This window comes from Thamnophis elegans, chromosome 7 (genome assembly GCF_009769535.1).
Source record: "Thamnophis elegans isolate rThaEle1 chromosome 7, rThaEle1.pri, whole genome shotgun sequence".
NCBI lineage: Eukaryota > Metazoa > Chordata > Lepidosauria > Squamata > Colubridae > Thamnophis > Thamnophis elegans.
Genome location: NC_045547.1, coordinates 28,633,946 through 28,652,959, shown reverse-complemented (window position 1 = coordinate 28,652,959; position 19,014 = coordinate 28,633,946). Strand labels below are relative to the sequence as shown.

Below are 19,014 nucleotides of genomic sequence, written 5' to 3'. Positions count from 1 at the left end.
ATATAGAAATGAAGGATTCTTTACTGGAGAAATACTTCTAAAAAGTCAAATGATAGAATTTAGGAAAAGGTTTGCATTTTGGTTTTTGCAGTTGAGATTACAGCATTTGTTCTTTATTTGTGTTGTGATTTTTATTTTACTAAGTAAGCATTTTTAAATAAGCATTTGTTGAATAATCCCAATAGATTCACATATATCAAACATAAACCGCATTATAAGTATGGTACGTGAGCTACCAGTCATGTTTGACCAAAGCTACAAATTATAGTGAAAGGAGATGTCTCAGACTTTAAGCATTGGACATAGTTCCTAAAAGTACCGCAAACTTTAAGCGCAAGGACAATTTCTAGACCAAATAAAGGTTAAATGGTTTACTGAGGTGATGATCATCAAGAAGAAAAACATGCTTTGGTCTCATGCAAGAGGATAGGCTGAAGAAAATATTTTTGTGTGATTGAAAGAATGGAAGTCAGTAGATATGGATGGATGAGGTCAAGCAAAATAATGGAATATCCTCAGAAGAGTTATGTGTTATGCTAGATGCGTAAGGGGGGCGGCGGGCAGTGCTTCAAGACTGCCAGTGTTTGTCCAGGCAAGCCCAGTGGTTCCCAACCTTTTTTTGACCATGCCCCACCTAAGCATTTTTAAAATTCTGATGCCCTCCCCCCAGTGACATAGAATTCTTACTTTACTCAAAAAGTGAACTCTACTCACAAGGAGGAAGCCTAGAAGGCCATTAACTTGGTTTAAACAAGGTTCAAATTGCCCTCATTAAAAATCAAATTGCTTCCCTGTGGGGTGTGGGCCCCACGTTGGGAACCACTGGTCTAGCTCAATGGATCTTTGGTTTTGGTTGAAGGATAACAGACAGTAAGAGAAATAAAATTAATTTGGGAATATACTACAGAATCTCGCATGGATATTATTAAAATAAAACACTTTCCTCATACTATTCAATTTCTGGTCTGAATACGTGCTCATCTATTCTTTCAACCCAATTTAACCATGTGTATCACCGGTAAACGGGGGAGATAGTAACAAAACAAAATTCAGGTTAGATTCGGCAAACCTGCGATCCGTCTGCCCTCAACGGTGGCCCTTAAATTCCTCGCCTTGAGTGTTTCATACCGAAAATAGGTCACGGGCCAAATTATAAGACAAACCAAGGCTTCAGACCAGTGGTAAAATTCAAATTTCTTTACTACTGGTTCTGTGGGTGTAGCTTGGTGGGCATGGCAAAGGAAGGAGAGTACAATATCCCCATTCCCTTCTCACTCCAAGGGAAGATGTTGCAAAATCTCCATTCCCACCCCACGGGGGGGGGGGGCAGCCAGAGGTGGTATTTGCTGGTTCTCCGAACTACTCAAAGTTTCTGCTACTGGTTCTCCAGAACCTGCTGAATGTCACTCCTGCTTCAGACCCACAATTTGCAGACGGCTAATTTGCAGTTAAGTTACTTCGCAAACAACCCAGGCGGGCGAATAGTTTTTTGGATGACGTTTTGCTCAGGATTTTTAAGGGTGGGTGCTACTGTATTTACCTCCTAATTTCCTCTATCCGCATCTAATCCCTTGACCCACGCGTGTTAAATTCACACCTTTTCGTATTTCATCCTGCATTTTGTGACTTGCATTCTAGAAGGAAGCTTTCCACGATCCTACGCCCCTTGGACTCTGAGAGACGGACATTTTGGCGCCTGCTTCTTTGAAACAGAACGAAGCTCGCCATTTCCGCGGGACCACATGACGGAGGGCCGGGAGCGGGGTGGGTAAGACTCCAATGAGGCAGAGGAGGGCCTGGCGTCTGCTGGGATCACGGGCGTCACGTGATGTGGACTCGCGCTCCCTGGAGGCTGTGGCTGAGCTGCTCCGCTTAGGAGGCGCGCAAAGCGAGCTGCTGGAGCCCCGGGTGCTGCCTCTGCCTTGGAGGATCCGGAGGTCCGTGGCCTCAACGACGCTGGCCTGACGCCCCTTGCTGCATGTATCCACTAGTGTCTGAGCCTTAAACAGCGGCTCCGCTGCCAACGGAAACCTCAGTCATGTCCGCACATCTCGCGGGCTGCCGGTCGCGTCCTCTTTCCTTTTGAGTGCTGTGACGGTTCGCAGCTGAGGTCCACAAGACGCGCGGCGTTGTTTCTACGCTGTCGGAATCCGAGGGGCTTGCACGTGTTGGGTTGATCAGGCATTGCTTGGGCTCCTTTTCACCCCCTCCCTCCCTCCTAGATGGCTTGCAAACATGTTAAAACAACGATTTCCATAAGGCTGTTGGAAGACACCAGGTCGAGGTAGGTTCAGTTAATTGCTGGAATCGCATCTCACTGCCTTTTCTTCACACGCCCAGCGTCTCTTTTTCTGAGAAGCTGTTGGTCTATGGGGAAAATAATTCGAACTCATTAGCTGGGTAATGCTGTAATTAGGCCAAGCTAAATGATGGATATACAGGGTTTTCTATTCATCAAAACCTCCCCGAAGAGTTCTAGAGAGAACTTGAAGGCTTCTACATGTTTTGGGTTAGTCCTAGTAAAGAAATTATCACAGCAGGTGGCAGCACTTGGCTAATCTTGGAAAAAAATTAAACAGCCTGCTTAGGACTTGAAAGGGAGATCTGCAGGAAATCCCAGAGCCAAAACCTCAAACTTTAAAAAAAAAAAAAACCTGTCTTGGAAGAAGACAAGACCACCCATTTCCATTTTGTTGACAAAATACTAACAAGGTGGTGTGTGCAAATATTAACCAGGAGTTAATTTGTGCTCCAGCTTTTAACAAAGATATTACTTGGTCTTATATATGGATGTTTTTCCTCTGATGATATGATTAGCATAGGAATACTAAATAAAAAGTTGCTGCCCCTCATCCACCACTACCAAATTAAAAAAATTGCTTCTGTTTCTTATTGACTACATAATGAAAATGGAGAGGATTTTTTTTCCAGAAAAGCCATTTTTTCCTGACTAAATAATTGAATCCAAACCTTTTCTAGAAATTCCTTGATTAAGACAGTAAAATTTTTGTCACTTGTTATGCTTGTACTAAGTTTATATTGTTAATTTTTGTTCTATTCATGCTTGAGCATTTATAGGAATAAAATGAAGTTCAGTAAGGTTCCGATGTAATCAAAGGTTGGATTCAGACATCAGGGTGGCTGGGCAGCCTTTTCTGTAGTTAATAATGTCCTCTTTTTTCACAAAGTTCAAGGGTGATTGACACTATTCTACCCATTGTCTCGTCAAGATGCTGCCAGTGAATAATGGTTTTTGTCAAAGAACTTTGGAGAGCTGCTAGAGTGTGCAAGTAGGTAAAATTTAGTTCAGGCCAGTAATCTGACTTTATATGAGCAATCTGGAATGTTAATAGTCATTTGTATTAACTTGCTGATTTCTGTTAAAGGGATTGCTATTCATACTGTTTTTGCCTGAATTGTTTGTTTCTATCTCAATGCTGACATGGATAACTCCCTTGTGTGTTTATCCTCCCAACAATCTACTGTTATAGGAGATGTGTTTACAGGAACCTGAGGAATGGCTGCACAGACCATATGTGAGCTTGCCACAATGGCCCAGAGCAATCCAGTTTTGTCTTGTATTCCAGTTAGGCAATGATCTTGAAGACAATACAGTCTTCAAGACTGTTATCCTTTTCCACTGTCTTGGAATGAAATTGAGTAAGACTTTGTGGTTAAACGTCAGAGATTGAGGGATGGGGAGGGAATAGACACTGTCTGGATTCACACATAGCACTAAGCCATAATGTGGTTTGTTTGGGTTGGCACAACTTGCTAAATTGTTCCTTCTAATTTGGCAGCCATGGTACATTGCTTACTGTTGCACAAGAATCCAGCTAGGCAAGTAGAAAATCAGTATATGCACTGAATAAATATTCTGTAACCTGTATATAAGTAAACCATGGTCTAATGTTATGTGTGAAAAATCTCAGTGAATGTTTGTTTCTTTTTCTTGCCTTGTCAGTTCTCCAAAGTGCCTTGAACAAAGTTAGCCACCTTACCAGCAACATGGTGCTATCGTTTCTGAAGTGTGTGCAAGAACTTCTACTTATATTTGCCTTGTCTGTAGCCTCTTCCTGGTCTAATGACTTTCTCTACCATGACTATTGTATTATTGGGGCTGGCCCTTCAGGCTTGCAAATGGCCTATTTCCTTCAACATGCAGGTCGGAATTATGTTGTCTTTGAACGTAGAAATACACCAGGGCACTTTTTCACCTTGTATCCCCGTCATCGAAAATTGATCAGCATCAATAAACGTTACACTGGCAAATCAAACAGTGAATTCAACCTTCGTCATGATTGGAACTCACTGCTTAGCCACAATAACCAACTGCTTTTTCGACACTACTCTCAGGATTTCTTCCCTGATGCTGATACTATGGTGCATTATCTGGCTGATTTTGCTTCCAAACTAGCTCTCTATGTGCAGTATAACACATCCATTGTACTTGTGATGCTGGAAAAAGATCCCAAGGCTTGGAATGGTCATTACTTCATCCTCAGAGACCAAAATGCTAAGAATTACAAATGCAGGTAAGAGAGAAAAAACTTCATCTGGGTAATAAAAAATGTCATACTTCATGGATGCTTCCATAGTAAAAATACAGGTGTTCTTTATTATTAGTATCGTACATGCATAAACCATCTTTTGGGGACTGAAGATAATTTAGATGCCAGTGCATATTTCAGAAAGACTCTTTCAGATATAGCTGGGTACCTAAACACTCCCCCATTCCTTCACTCACCAACATAACTTTCCCTACAGACGTCCATTGGGAATATATGGACACACTGCTGGAGGTGTCAGATCTGTCAGTGAGATGTGAGCTGGTTGATTTATTCTAAGATATTCCAGAAAGTCTAGCTGGTCTGAAATGCAGCAACAGGCATGGTGAGCAATCCAGGAGATTCCACATTATCCTCATGTTGAAATAGTGCACTGATTGCTTGTGGGACATAATTCAAGGTCCTTGCTGTAGTATATGAAGCATTGCATGGCTTAGCTTCAAATGACAATTAGATCTGTTTGCTCCTGTTCAGTCCATCCTGTGCACTGAGTTCCTCAGTAGGACACTTTGTGCCACTTTGTAGATTTGATTATCAAGAGTTATCGACTTGTCTATAGTGAGACTTTATATGATTACTGAGAGAGGGAAGCATATAAATCTGTTAAGTAGGTGACATAATTGAGAAAGGTTATTTCCTTTTTCTGTATAGTTTATAATTTTGTAAAGTCTTACAAAATTCCTCTGAGCAAATTTTTCCCTTTTCTTGTACCTGTAACTGAACTCTTATCTTTTCTACTAATTAAAGGTGCTTCAAACATGCGGGATCATGTGTTGCCTGTTTTGGCATCTTTCTGGTTTTGTTTGTCCTGTTTGTCATTGTAGTAACAAAACTTTCAGTATAATCACATCAAATGTTTTTAGAAGTAGACAGTGGAAAATATAGTAGCTGTTTTCTAATCAAACTCTTTTAGTAATCTCAACATAGATTTTTACTTCATTAAAATAGACTGCAGTATGAAAATGCTCTTTTCAGCCTGTTTCTAGTAATTTCTATAGTTATGATCTTTTGCTTTTTCTCTCCCACTAAATTGATAAGTAAAAATGGCTACCCCACTCTAAACTACCTGAGAGCTAATTTTGGTGGTTTTGGATTTCTCTCTTTACAAATCACAGTTTTTTGTGCACAACTTTATTGCTGAGATTGGTGATTTTGTGAAACGTGTAAATGGTATTAGAAAAGATATTTTGACATATAAAGTGGCCCTAATCAAAATGTTTGTTCTCTATTTTAGTGTTCTTTTGGTGGCCACAGGTATGTGGGTTCCTCACGAAGTGAACTTTCCAGGTTCAGAATATGTTGAAGGTTACGAATCTGTGTCAATCAATCCAAAAGATTTTGTTGGACAGTCTGTATTGATCTTGGGTCGGGGAAATTCTGCCTTTGAAACAGCAGAGAACATTCTGGGTGTCACCAATTTTGTGCATATGGTAGGCCGATCTCGAGTTCGTCTTTCTTGGGCTACTCATTACGTTGGAGATCTGAGGTAAGACTTCATATTCGTATGAACCGTTGCATATATTCAGAGATGAAAGATACATATTTTTAAATGTGTTTCATCCAAATTCCAAATAAAAATGTTGAAGAGTTCAGGACCCAGGTTTGAATCTTGTTGCCCTCCACTTGGTCTCTTCCTCCAGTTTAACAGTAAACTATTGATTAGCACACTTTGAATAAGAATTTTGAAATAGCTGTATATTCATTTCAAGGTGATGTGATGCATCGCTGTTTTAATTAGGTTCCTAATCAGAATATCCTGAGGCATTCTACCAAATATTCTGCCAAACCAAAATATTGTGTGATACATGTCTACAGTATTTCTCTATCATATTAAGAAAGATCACAAAATAAATTTAGTCTAGCAAGACAAATTCTTTCCAAAAAGCATTATAGTATTTTCAAGTATCTTTATTACCCTAAATTTCAGTTAATCTGGCCTCACATAATTAAACTAATTAAGAGAAAAGTAAATTCCCCATCATGTTTTGATTGGTCTTAATGCTGCTTCTTTATTGTGCTTTTTATAATTGCCTGGTGGAACACACACCCTCTTGATAGAGAAACCAAATTAGAAATCAAATTGTTTTGCTTTTTCATTGTAGCTTACTAATATTTTGCCATCTTTTCCATTATATCAATTCTTTTCTTTCCATTTAAGTTAAACATATTTGAGGCAATGCTTTCGTTTGGTTTATTAAATCAAGCTTGATTCATTTTAAATTCAAGCCTTTCTAATATTTCTATAATCTGGACTGTTGTATAATTGCCATTCTTTAGCAATTTGTCCCTCATTCCATCTCCATATACAGTAGTTTCTCTTGCTTCTGGATCTTAGTAAGTCTTTTGTACAGGCATATCATTGTCTTCTGCTGCATTGCATTTTTTCCTTGCTGGAATTGCTTCCAGTTGTGTCTATAATACACCCACTTAGAGCTCCTCTTCCTATTAACTTTTCCAGCAACAGAATCCTACTTATTATTATTCTCTGTTCATTAAAATCTTTCATGAAGTCCAAGATATGCTTTCAGTTGTACTCAGCTTTATTTTCCTTTCAAATAATAACTACATTTTCTAAATTAAGTGTGCTTTTTGGTTTGCATCATATAAAAAAAAACTGATTCCTATGCCTTTGACGATTATGAAGGAAAAGTTAAGGAGAGAAATCAGGAATTTTCTGGAAGGAGTATGCTTTTCAGAATTTATCTCTCAAGATACATTGGAATAATGAGTTTTCTACCATTTTGAAAAAAAACCCTGCAATTAGGCACATCTTTTTGGTTGGTCCGGTAAACAGAGATTAACTCTGCCTCTCTATCCTGGCTTGAGTAGAAGGTAACATTATTTCAGAAGAACAGCCAGGCCAACCTGAGATAATTGTAGAGAGTGTTATGTAGACTAATAGCTCAGACTGCCATATGCCAAACAGGTGGGTTGCTCCTGGTTTGGCCCGGATTGGCCGACTGGTAGTAGTGGCAACGGGAGGCTCCACCTGGATGCTTCTGCGCATGCACAGAAGTGTCATACATGCACAGGAGCACGCCCGAACCAGTAGTAAAAAAAATGGCAACCCACCACTGGCCCAATAGCCCATTTTGCCCACTTTTTCTCTAGCAACCAGTCCATATACAGCAATTTTGTTTGATATCAATCCTGCCCAATCATTCCAAGCCCCATCTCCCTTTTTATGCCTGTCCCTCTCTTAGCTACTTAGAGTAAATAGGTCAGCAACTTTTTAAAGGACCAGGTAGAAGCATTTTGGTCACTGCTGCTTGTTATAGAGTGGGCCTTTTATTTTTGGTCTTCAAGGAGCAGGACATGGAATATTTGTGAAAGAAGCATGGTGTGAGCAAGTATAGACCTATAAGTGAGATATGTTTGATTTCGCTAAGACATAAAGTTGGCATTTTGTGGATTTGAGATTATAATGATGATCTCAAACCAGTCTGCTACATGATGAAGCCCTCTTCATTTAATATTATGGACCATAAATCTATCACGTTGATCCAATGTGGGTTGGTAGACTATGTTTTTCAACCTCCATGTTTATGACTGAGAAAGAAGGTTTTAAAGTCACCCAGATAGCTTCTAAAGAAAGACTAGAATCTACCCATCTTCACTCTAGCCCCTACCCTGCAGAAAGATGGCCATTCACAACCTTTTAGTGTGAGTACATTCAGGAAGTAATTTTTTTGATTATAACAAGTGATTTTAGACCCTCCCAATAAAAAATAAATAAAACAAAGCCTGCTCCCTCACTTACTCTTTCTGGTGTTCCACAAGTTATTCTGTTTGTATTTGTTAATCCTCTTCCTAGTATATTTACAAAAGAAAATATAATAATTTGTAATAAAACAAAAGTAGTATTTTCTGCATCAAAATACTAAAACCAAAGTAGAACATAGTAGCAATACAGGACGTTGCTTCATACCTAGCCAGAGAGCTTCTATATTTAATCTAGAATTGCTACAATGAGTGGCAGCCATGTTTATAAATATGGCATGTAAAATTTACATCCCACCTATTGTTTTTTCTTTCTTTCTTCCTTAGAGCAATTAACAATGGGCTCTTAGATACATACCAGTTGAAGTCTTTGGATGGACTTATAGAGGGTGATCTAGAAGACTTAGTTCTCATCAAAGACAGAAAAGGAAAGCTGCACATCACCCTTCGGTTCTACTTGGAAAACAGCAATAGCAGTGACCCAGAATCTGTCACTCTTCCACAGGATGAACTAGATAACTTTGCCACTCGTGCACCTTATGACCGTGCCATTCGCTGCCTGGGTTGGAAGTTTGACTTTTCCATATTCAACAAGTAAGATGGGATTGGTTCTAACGTGACAGAGGAATAAAATTGTTTGGGAGGGTTGATATGTATAGATAGGTATGTGGCATGGGTGGAATTTTCTGAGCCTCGAGTCAAACAAAATGTCATGCAAAATGCTTTCCCATCTTTTATTAAATGTAATATTTGCAGTACTTTATAATGATCTATTTCACATTTGCAAATGTAGTTCCATAGTAAAATGGTTTGGAGATTTGACTAAAGTGCTTATTGCCTATTACCATGACATTGTATTTTATCCTTCTGAGACTCCATGAGCAGTAAGATGTTCTTCTATTTCTTTTTCATGCCACCATTTGGTTGTTTAATTCAGTCTAAACTAAGATAACAATTAATTGATTTTCATTATTGCTTTAATGATTTAAATAGAACAAGACTATTGTGTCACATATGAAACTTGCTTTGCTCTCTTTTTAAAAAGTCAGTAGCTCTGCAGTTAGGGTGCACTTATCTAAATATAATTGTATCATAATTCTGTTTAATTTCAAGGAAGTAATGTATGGATATGCTTATATGTCTGGTTGTCAAGAAATTAAACTGTAGCTCTCCAGAGCCCCTCCTTTGGCAGGCAGCTCTTTCAGCCAGCCCCCAGAAATAAGAGGGAGCTGAAAGCTGAGTGACAGGACAGCAGGGTAAAGTAAGGAGTGGGGGCTGCCTCAGGCAAGTGGGGGATGTCCTAGGAGCCTCGTGCAGGCTGAACTTGCATCTCTTCTTGGGTGCTGAAAATCCTGCGTGAATTTTGGCAGGGAATACAGTCTACTTACAACCTAAGAGATCACTTAACAACCATAACCAGGAGTGCCAGCACTGCAGTCATTGAGAGAAGCAGTCACATGGGCATCTCGCTTAACAACCACTTTGCTCACTGACTGAGATTTTGGCCCTAATTGTGGTTATAGGTCAAGGACTACTTGTAAAGAAGCTGCAGCTCAGGCAGTGATGCAATTCAGCCTGTTCTATCCAGTTTGGATGAACCGGTAGTGGTGGTGGCGGGAGGCTCTGTCCACCCACCGGGACGTCATCACGTCCCGTTTTTGATGCTCTGTGCATGCGCGGAAAGTCCTGTGCATGCAGGGAGGTGGCGCATGCTCACATTTGCGAACCAGTAGCGAAGGTAAGTTGATTTCACCCCTGAGCTCAGGCATAAGGATGCCCAAAGTAACACTGTTGATATTGTCTTAAACATACTTTAAGATAATTGCCTTATGCCGAGGAAAAGTTTTGTTGGGAAAGGGATATTTCCTGAGCCTTTTAACATGTATATAGTCTCAAGATCAAAGCTCATACACTGCCCCTTTTATTAAAATCTGTGTAGTCAGCCAGACTATTCTCCATGCGTTTCTTTCTCCAACCCCACCCCCAGGTCTGTTGGTTTGATGCATGGCAAAGGCAGTAAGAAGAAGTATCCTTTGATCAAGGCCAGCTATGAAGCCAAAGCTACTCGCGGTCTCTTTCTTCTCGGAACTGCAAGCCACTCGGTGGATTTTAGGAAATCTGCTGGTGGTTTTATTCATGGCTTCCGATACACCGGTGAGTTTTGGACATGGGGAGAAAGTGAATGTGAACAAGCTCAGCAGTGATGATGTTCTGGCATTTGAGGCCCATATCTGCAACCCAAAACTTACTTGTTGCATATTTCAGTAGTCTTATTATTAGGGCAGTTCTCTTAGCATGTAATATTAAATGATAATATCTGCCTGTTTTGTTCTTCCCCCATTATGCAGCCCGTGCAGTTCATCGCTTACTAGAAGTCCGTCACCACAAAGTGCCCTGGCCAGCCTCCAACTATCCTGTAGTGCAGTTAACAAATGCTATTGTCAAGCGGGTGAATGAGGCATCTGGGCTCTATCAGATGTTTAGCGTGTTGGCAGACATCATTTTGCTGAAAGAGTGAGTGAGTAATGATACTCAGGGGGTTTTCTCCTTTAGAATCAGTGAATGGAATTGGTTAATTCCTATCTGTAGAACTTCTGCCAAGCATAACCAAGAAGGGAACTCATTCTTTTCTTCCTTTCCCTTTTCCGCTACTTTCATGATACTATGAGTCCTCCAAGCTTGCTCTAAAGCAGCAGTCACCAACCTTTGTGGCTTGGTGGCCCCGCTGAGCGGAGCGGGAGGGGAACCAGGCCGCGTGAGCAATGGAGCTACATATATGCACGCACATTGGCCTGCCACTTGCATGAGTGGAGCTGCGTGCACCCAGCCCGCAGTTCATGTGAATAGAACTCACGCATGTGCGCACTGGCCTACCTCTCACATAGCTCAGTTCCAAATAGGCCCCACAGCCCAGTAGGGAGCTATGGCCCAGGGGTTGGGGACCTCTGCTGTAAAAGGAGATCTGGAAAGCAGATCCTGAGAGGCACAAGACCCGCGTAGCAGAAAAAAGAAATCCATACAAGTAGTTTTCTATTCCCCCAATAATAGATTCTACCCATAACAATCCTGTAAGGTAGATTGGAGAATTAAATGATTGATCCAAAGCACCAATCCTTACTATATTTGGTATATTACTATATTTAGTATTTAGTACGGTCTTTAATTTTAGTTGTTAACCATGTTACTTTGATTCTTTTATTATTAACATTCCTTAATTCTAAAGAGGATTGCTCTAAAACTATTCCTTTGAGAAGAATGTATCAGTGCAAAGGTCTGTTTCTATAGTGAGATTCTTTCTAGTCACACATTTTTGCTCAGCCAAATTCAAAATTAAGGGAGTGAACTAAAGATAATTCAAGCAAGAGTATAATCAAGGTTTTTCTGTACGTTACAAACTATTCCTCATAATATATATTACAATACTCTAATCCTTAGGTCGTGAAGATACAATTGACAGTAGTCAGATCTCTTGGGAGTACAGCGTTTAGCTAAGGGTACCACCATAGCTAATGGTTGATAATCATGGAGTAAAGCAGAATTTAAAATTAATTCCAAATGCTAAATTAGTTATGGTAAAAAATGCAATCCCATTTTTTAAAAAAATATTTGCAGTTAGTTAAACTGAGCACACCAGTATTAGCCAATTTGCCTTGTTGTATTTGCAATGGATTTGTTTTGATTGGTCCTAGGAATGCTACAAAATTTGAATACCTGGAGGAGTATCCAGTTGGAGTCCTACAAGATCTGGAGTGGCGCACAGGAAGAAAGGTGCAGGATGGACTTTTTGTCATTGTGATGGAGTATGGAAAGAACTTCTCTGGCCCTGACAAGGATGTCTTCTACTATAACCGTGCAGTAGGAGAACCAGAGCACGCTTGGCAGTCTAACTTCCTGCATCCTGTAATTTATTATTATAAGCAACTTCCCACTGGTAAGCAATGTATTTTTTATTCCTTCTCCACTAACGATAGTGTTTCAAATAATGTTAAAAGTGTCAGAAAGTTGGATATATTTTAGTATGGTTTGGATAGTGCCGGAGTTGGTTTAGATAGATAGGATAACTAGTATTCAGGAGGCATTAGGGAGGCAGTGATAGACCCAGCAAAAATGGCTGCACCAGATCAGAGACACCTTTGACCACTTGGGGGGGGGAGGGGAGTTATGTATATTTTAACTGTTGATAGTTTTTAACGTGTTAATTTTGATTGTGGTTGGCCTGTCATCCAGTGCAGAACACAATATAAATAAAATGTGTTTTCAGGAAAGAAATTTCTCATGCTGTTACTGTTTATTCTTTCGGACAGCATTTGATTGGTAAGAAATCGATTCAAGACCTACAAGCTATTATTTTCCTTTGCCCCAGACTTGTCCAAGGGTCTTTCATGTCTCAAGACAATCATTTACTCTTTAAAAACTAGTGATTCCACTACCAGCCCAAAAAGGGGGCACTTGGGAACACATGGAGAGTATATCCCTCTCATAATGAGGCACTGATGTGATCCTTTAAATATTGGATATAGACATTTTAGTCAGTGAAGAGGAGTAAGGGTCAGGTAAACGGAATAGGCCTTATCCTTATACACTTTGTCCTCACAATCTCCAAGGCAAAAGCAAAAAGCATCAAATTATAAGGAAAAATATTTGCTCAAACTACATCCCTAGCAGTAAATGAGCAATTTTATTTGGAAAGAATTATACACGTTTTTAATGTGTATATATCTTGTTTATAGTCTTCTGTCAATTATAAAGTGGTTTGGTGAGTACCATGACAACTGTATACATAAGGTACGTTTGACTCAGCCTTCCATCCTTCCAAGATGGGTAAAATGAGGACCCAGATTGTTGGGGGCAATATGCTGACTCTGTAAACCACTTAGAGAGGGCTGTAAAGCGGTATATAAGTCTAAGTGCTATTGTTATTCCTAGCTGGATGGATTATACAAATTACAATTTGGCTGAAAGAATGATTGAATCTAAATAATATGTGGATGCTGTTTTAACCCACTTGGAGAGGGGGCAGGTAAACATACTCAACATGCACCAAAATACTGTTTTTTCTAGTGATATGATCTGCCGTCATTTTTAGTTTTCCTGTTGCCTTTGAAAAGGCAAAAAAAAACAAAACCTTATAGCAATAGCAATAGCAGTTAGACTTATATACCGCTTCATAGGGCTTTCAGCCCTCTCTAAGCGGTTTACAGAGTCAGCATATCGCCCCCACAGTCTGGGTCCTCATTTCACCCACCTCGGAAGGATGGAAGGCTGAGTCAACCTTGAGCCGGTGAGATTAGAACCGCTGAACTGCAGATAACAGTCAGCTGAAGTGGCCTGCAGTACTGCACCCTAATCACTGTGCCACCTCGGCTCTCGTGCTTGCAAAGAGGTCTTCAGCCTCACATTAGGAAAATACAACTTGTTTATGGAGTCCATGCTACTCTGAGCTTGGTTGTTCACTTGCAGATGTTTCATTACCCAATTACTGTATTTTTAAGAGTATAAGATGCACCAAGGTTTTCAAGAGGCAAATTTTTTTAAAAAGTTTTTGCACTCTGCAAACCTCTCAAAAACGGCCCATTTTTCACAAAAACTGGTCCCACCCACCCCCCCAAAAGGCATTAATAGCCTTTAGGGGGCTTGCAGAGCATTCCTGGGGTGGACCCAAAAATGAGCAAAAAAGAAGCCCATTTTTCATGAAAACCGGCTTGTTTTTTGTCAAAAAATTGCACGCATAGCCTTTAGGAGGCTTAGAGAGTACTCCGAGGGGGGCGGCAAAATTGAGCAAAAAAACAGCCTGTTTTTCACTCATTTCTGCCTTCCCCAGCCCCCAAGAGCTCTCTGAAAGTCTTCTACAGGCTGTGCGTGGCCATTTCGGTGAAAGGGGCGGGGTTTCAGGAGGCAAAAAATGCTATATTCAGTGTATAAGACACACCCAATTTTTCAGCCTCTTTTTTGAGGAAAAAAGGTGCGTCTTATACTCTGAAAAATATGGTAGGTAACATTACCAATGATGTTACCTAATTAGGAAATGAAACATGTACATGAAAACAACCAAACTCAGAGAGCAACAAGGACTCCATAGTTCAGCCCTGAGCTACAAATATTCTCTTCTGTTATTTTCTTTAATTGTCCTTTTCTTTTTGAATGCTAACTTGTAAAGCAAACTTCTGCAATCCAAGACTCTCTAGAACAGTGGTAGTCAACCTGGTCCCTACCGCCCACTAGTGGGCGTTCTAGCTTCATGGTGGGCGGTAGGGGTTTTGTCCGATATTGAAGCACTATCCTTTTTTTTAATTTAATTGACTTTTTTAAAAAATGTCATAGCATTATTTAAAAACATTTTCATTAGGTTTTCATAAAATCACCATTACTGTGGAACCGGTGGACGGTTAGAAAATTTTTACTACTAACAGAGATACAAAAGTGGGCGGTAGGTATAAAAAGGTTGACTACCCCTGCTCTAGAGGAAATAAAACTCCCAGTCTCCCAAATTAGCTTTTTGCCCAATTTTTAACTTTGCGTGCCTTTTACTTTGCATGCTCTCGCTCTCTCTTCCCAATAGAACGTGAAATGAGACTTTGCCCACCAGATTGGCCCTTGCCTCGCCCAGACGCAATCCATCACATTGTGGAAGATTTCCTGACTGACTGGACTGCACCAAATGCACATGTCCTCCCACTGAGACGTTTCCTGGAGAATTGCCTTGAAACTGACTTGCGCAGATTCTACGCAGGTATTCTGGGAACTAGTTAGGGATGAATCCATAGGGAATGGAAGCAGGCAGATAGGTCAGGTAACCATTAAATTCCTTTCAGCCGAGATCCATATTTACACATAATCCCTCATCAAAGTCTCTTGATCTTTGTGGAGTCCTTGGAAGGTAATAGTACCAGAGATCTTGCCAGTGAATCTATGATCACCTGAAATGAGCACAAGATTTAAAAAGGACAATTTGGACTTACAACTAAAATATTTGTATTGAGAACTGCATATTAAAACTGGATTTAAGAGCTTTGTAGTACTAGACTTCCATGGATTTCCTGGCAAGAGCTTTATTCTCTGGATTAGCATGCTAAGGCAAAATGGATTTTTTCAGACGTGTCATAAATACTAGTAAAGATATTTGCATGTCTCTTCTCAGTCAAGGACTCTAGAAAGTCATAGTACCTATTATGGGGAGATTGTGAACTCACAAATCCATCTCCAGAGTTTCAACACTAAATGTGCAAAGACCTTCACGTCTCTTTGCCCAGGGAAGCACATAGATGTTTTTGCTTAGTTTTAACTCTTGGGGAGACAAGAGCACAAACATGTTCAGCTAAATTTTGCCTGTACATTGTCTATTAATTTATCCTAATTGAATAAGCTACATATGTTTGGTTTGATGTAGATCTATTACAATATATGAATACAGCTACTATAATTTACAGTGAGCATAATCTACCTGCAAGTCAGAGAACTATTTAGAAGACAACAAAGTCCATGTCTTTATATCAGAACAAAAAGTACAATTTATGGGGTGCTTCATGTAGGCCAACAGTATCATTTTTGGGTGTCCCCAGAAACCTCTTAAAAAATGAAATTAGCTAGAAAATTGGGTCTTTTTGCATTTAGAGACAATTTGGCAGATTTAATTGGTCGCTTAAAGCCTTGGAGATGTTTTAAGGTACTGATTGTACCCTTTAAACTTCCTCCCCAAATGGGCCCTTTTGAAGTATGGGCTCAAAATACCATGTAAAATTTGATTCTACTTTCAAAGTATTTAACAAAATTTACCCAGACCCCCTTTGTATGATGAGATTTCAGTGAGCATTGAACATATACTTCACAATCTTAAGGATTAGTAAAGTGTTACTGATTTTTTAAGCCGAACTTCTGAATCTTTTGAAAAAACCTGCTAAATAGGCTATAGCAGAAGACTTTTCTCAATCCATTGTTTAATTCTTTTTTCTAGTATGGTATATTATTATATCTCAGAATTGGTTAGCCTCTAACAATATTTCCTTATAAAAGAGGCTTAAATGAACTCAGGTTGTTGCTGATTCACATATTGTAGGAATATTTGCTAGAGTTAGGAAATCAATTACAAACTAAGAACCATAGTCTATTTGGAGGGTGAAAATGCTATTAGTGTTTACTACTATTAGTGTTTACTACTATTCTGTTTCAATGCTTGGATATAATAATCTATAAAGCAAGATCACTTTTTCCCTCTGTTTGTACAGAGTCCTGTTTTCTGTTTGCCTTCACACATTTGAGGCTGCCTCTCTTCTGCCAACAAGGCTACATGAAAAAGCAAGGGCTTGTTGGAAGTGAAAAGCTTCAGCATCACAGAGTAGCAGCAGAGCTGATTGAACATGCAAGTATAAAGTCTCAAGATGAACAAGAGAGTGGCACTATGCAATCCCACAACCAACTGCTGAAAAGTACAAAGATATCCAGTCATCAGCTTCATCATCTTACAAGCACCAAGGATGAACTTTAGCTTCTACCCAACTATTTCAAAATTCACAAGCGTTACAACCACAATACCATGGCAAAAGATCTGCAGAGGAGCTCCAGCATCCAGTATTCCTAACCAGTCCTAGATGAGGACCACATCTCATCCATACCATGTTCTTGCATAAATTTGCAGATCTTTATGAACATGAATGTTTACTTTCCTGGATGGGATTGAACAGATGAGACTTTAATGTGGGAAATCTTATGCATTTGAGAAGAGTGATGTCTCTAGGCCATTAAGAATGAATAGCTGAGCCTGGTTACTTTTATACCAGGTTTTCAAGATGCACTGTTATTATAGTCATTAGTGAATTTGGTAGAACTGGCATTATTGAATGACAACCTGCTTATTTCAAGAGAGAATGTTCTTGCATGTTAACAGAGTATCACTTCTGTTTGCACTATGCCCCACTTAGTTTAGTTTAGTAAAGTGTTTCCTATTTTATATATTTTTCATATTGTTTAAAGTAAAAATAGGTTAAGAGGTCTGCACTTTTTTGCACCTTTACCTCCAATGTATTGATTACTATGACTTCAGTTGAGTTGTGTGTAGCAAACTGGAAATAACTCAAGCTCATTTCTTATTTATATCTTCTGTTTGATAGATAGAATGAATGACATTCATACATTTTCTTCTCTGTCTCAGCAGAGCACATAAGAAATATTTGTGTTAGGTTCCCATTATCAAGCTGACACTTTGCTTTGATTCCTGGCACACACTGACTCAATATGATGCCCTCCTTATTCATTAACTACATTTCCCAAAATTCACAGCCAGACACTGTCATGTTTAAAAAATTAGGGAAGAAAAAATCCAACAAGTCAGAGCTATCTGGTTGAGGAAGGCTACACTAACTTTACCAAATTAAACAAGAAGGACCAAAGTTTTGGGATAGTTCTGCAATTTGTTTGTTAGAGATGAGTAATACATTTCAATGTGTTTGGAGGTATAAAATTAGAGGATAGATAATACCAGGTTGGATATGCGCCAGTGGTATTCCTGAACACAAATTATTAATATTTATACAAGTCCAAAAAGATACTTGGTATCACTTACACTCAGTAGTGGATTGCAGGCGGTACACCCTAGTATGGGCGTACCGGAGCACCGGGTGCTGTTCCGGAGCAGTACTCCAGAGTGCCCTCCTGCCCGTGCTCCTTACCTGTCCTTTAAAGCCTTCTACGCTTCCACGCACACACATGGTTGCCTACAGCATCTGCACGATGCTCCATCGAGCAGCTGGAGCATTGCAGAGGTGTCACTGGAAGGTAAGATGTATGTGTGCACACCGCACATATTCATGTGGAGGACGCTGGGCCTGTTGCAACCGTTCTGGTTGCGGCAGGATCCGGAACCCACCACTGCTTACACTGTATGTTTTTGGTTTGGTCACATTAACTTATATGAAGATCATACAACTGTGTAATATAGGAAAATTTAAATTTCTTACTTACCAACAAGCAATTTAAAGCTTTATATTCTTTATTAATTTTTGCAAAGATGCCAGGGAATCTATTAATTTTGTGTTGTTTTTATCTTGATTTATTTCTCTGTATATCTTTAAAGAATGACCATTGACTTACCTGAACGGTCCTTCTGTGTGCGCTGCAAGGGGAATCTAAGCATGGGTTAACTGTCCATTAGCCTAGAGATTGAGTTATGTAATTGTTGACCAAGCCTCCTCTGACTGGGATAGTTCAGTTTTGTACGAAGGCTCAGCCGATCCAAGATAGGCAAATGAATCAGAAGACGAGAAGGTAAGTAGGTTAGTAACACAATGAGTATGTGTGAGACGGAGACAGTGCCAGTGCCCGGACCAGCCGAAGCCAAGGGTGGGTTTGGATTCCCCTCGCAGCACACATAGAAGGACCGTTCAGGTAAGTCAACAGTCGTTTTCCTGTGCGCTGCTTGGGGAATCCAAGCATGGAACATGCTAAAGCAATGAGTTTCAAGGATGGGACGGAGGCTGGTTAGGGGCCGTGGATGATGCTATAATCCTCTGTAAGACGCGACAGTGATGACCAGGTTGCTGCCCTACATATGCCCTCCACCGAGGCCTGCGTTGCCCATGCTGCCATGGTGGCCACACTCTTGGTGGAATGAGGAGTGATGCACCTGGATGCCGGTTGAGATTGGGATTCGTATGCGAGGGCAATGCACACTTTCAACCAACGTCCAATTGTGTTTGAGGACACCTTCTGTCCCATGGATGCCGGCTGGAAAGAC

At 40.0% G+C, this 19,014-nt stretch overlaps 1 protein-coding gene across 6 annotated transcripts; it reads left to right on the top strand.

Annotated features, from left to right (window-relative positions):
- Positions 1-1,836: 1,836 nt before the first annotated feature.
- Positions 1,837-18,370, top strand: FOXRED2 (FAD dependent oxidoreductase domain containing 2). Of its 6 annotated transcripts, none has more exons than XM_032221661.1 (9): positions 1,837-2,284; positions 3,965-4,535; positions 5,803-6,054; positions 8,616-8,882; positions 10,276-10,442; positions 10,637-10,802; positions 11,978-12,219; positions 14,848-15,018; positions 16,511-18,370. In XM_032221661.1, exons 2-9 carry the CDS (start codon positions 4,009-4,011, stop codon positions 16,768-16,770), a joined length of 2,052 nt encoding a protein of 683 aa, XP_032077552.1. In that variant the 5' UTR covers positions 1,837-2,284; positions 3,965-4,008; the 3' UTR covers positions 16,771-18,370. The 6 variants fall into 6 exon arrangements, with proteins under 6 accessions (XP_032077552.1, XP_032077550.1, XP_032077549.1 ...); XM_032221659.1 differs by having other exon boundaries at positions 3,231-4,535; XM_032221658.1 differs by having other exon boundaries at positions 3,189-4,535.
- Positions 18,371-19,014: the final 644 nt, after the last annotated feature.

Bases quoted from the DNA above. Each gene is read 5' to 3' on its own strand.
- FOXRED2 (XM_032221659.1), top strand. From the start codon at position 3,910: ATGTTATGTGTGAAAAATCTCAGTGAATGTTTGTTTCTTTTTCTTGCC. The intron at 12,220-14,847 runs GTAAGCAATGTA...TCTTCCCAATAG, and splicing joins TTATAAGCAACTTCCCACTG to AACGTGAAATGAGACTTTGC. The intron at 15,019-16,510 runs GTATTCTGGGAA...CTGTTTGTACAG, and splicing joins CTTGCGCAGATTCTACGCAG to AGTCCTGTTTTCTGTTTGCC.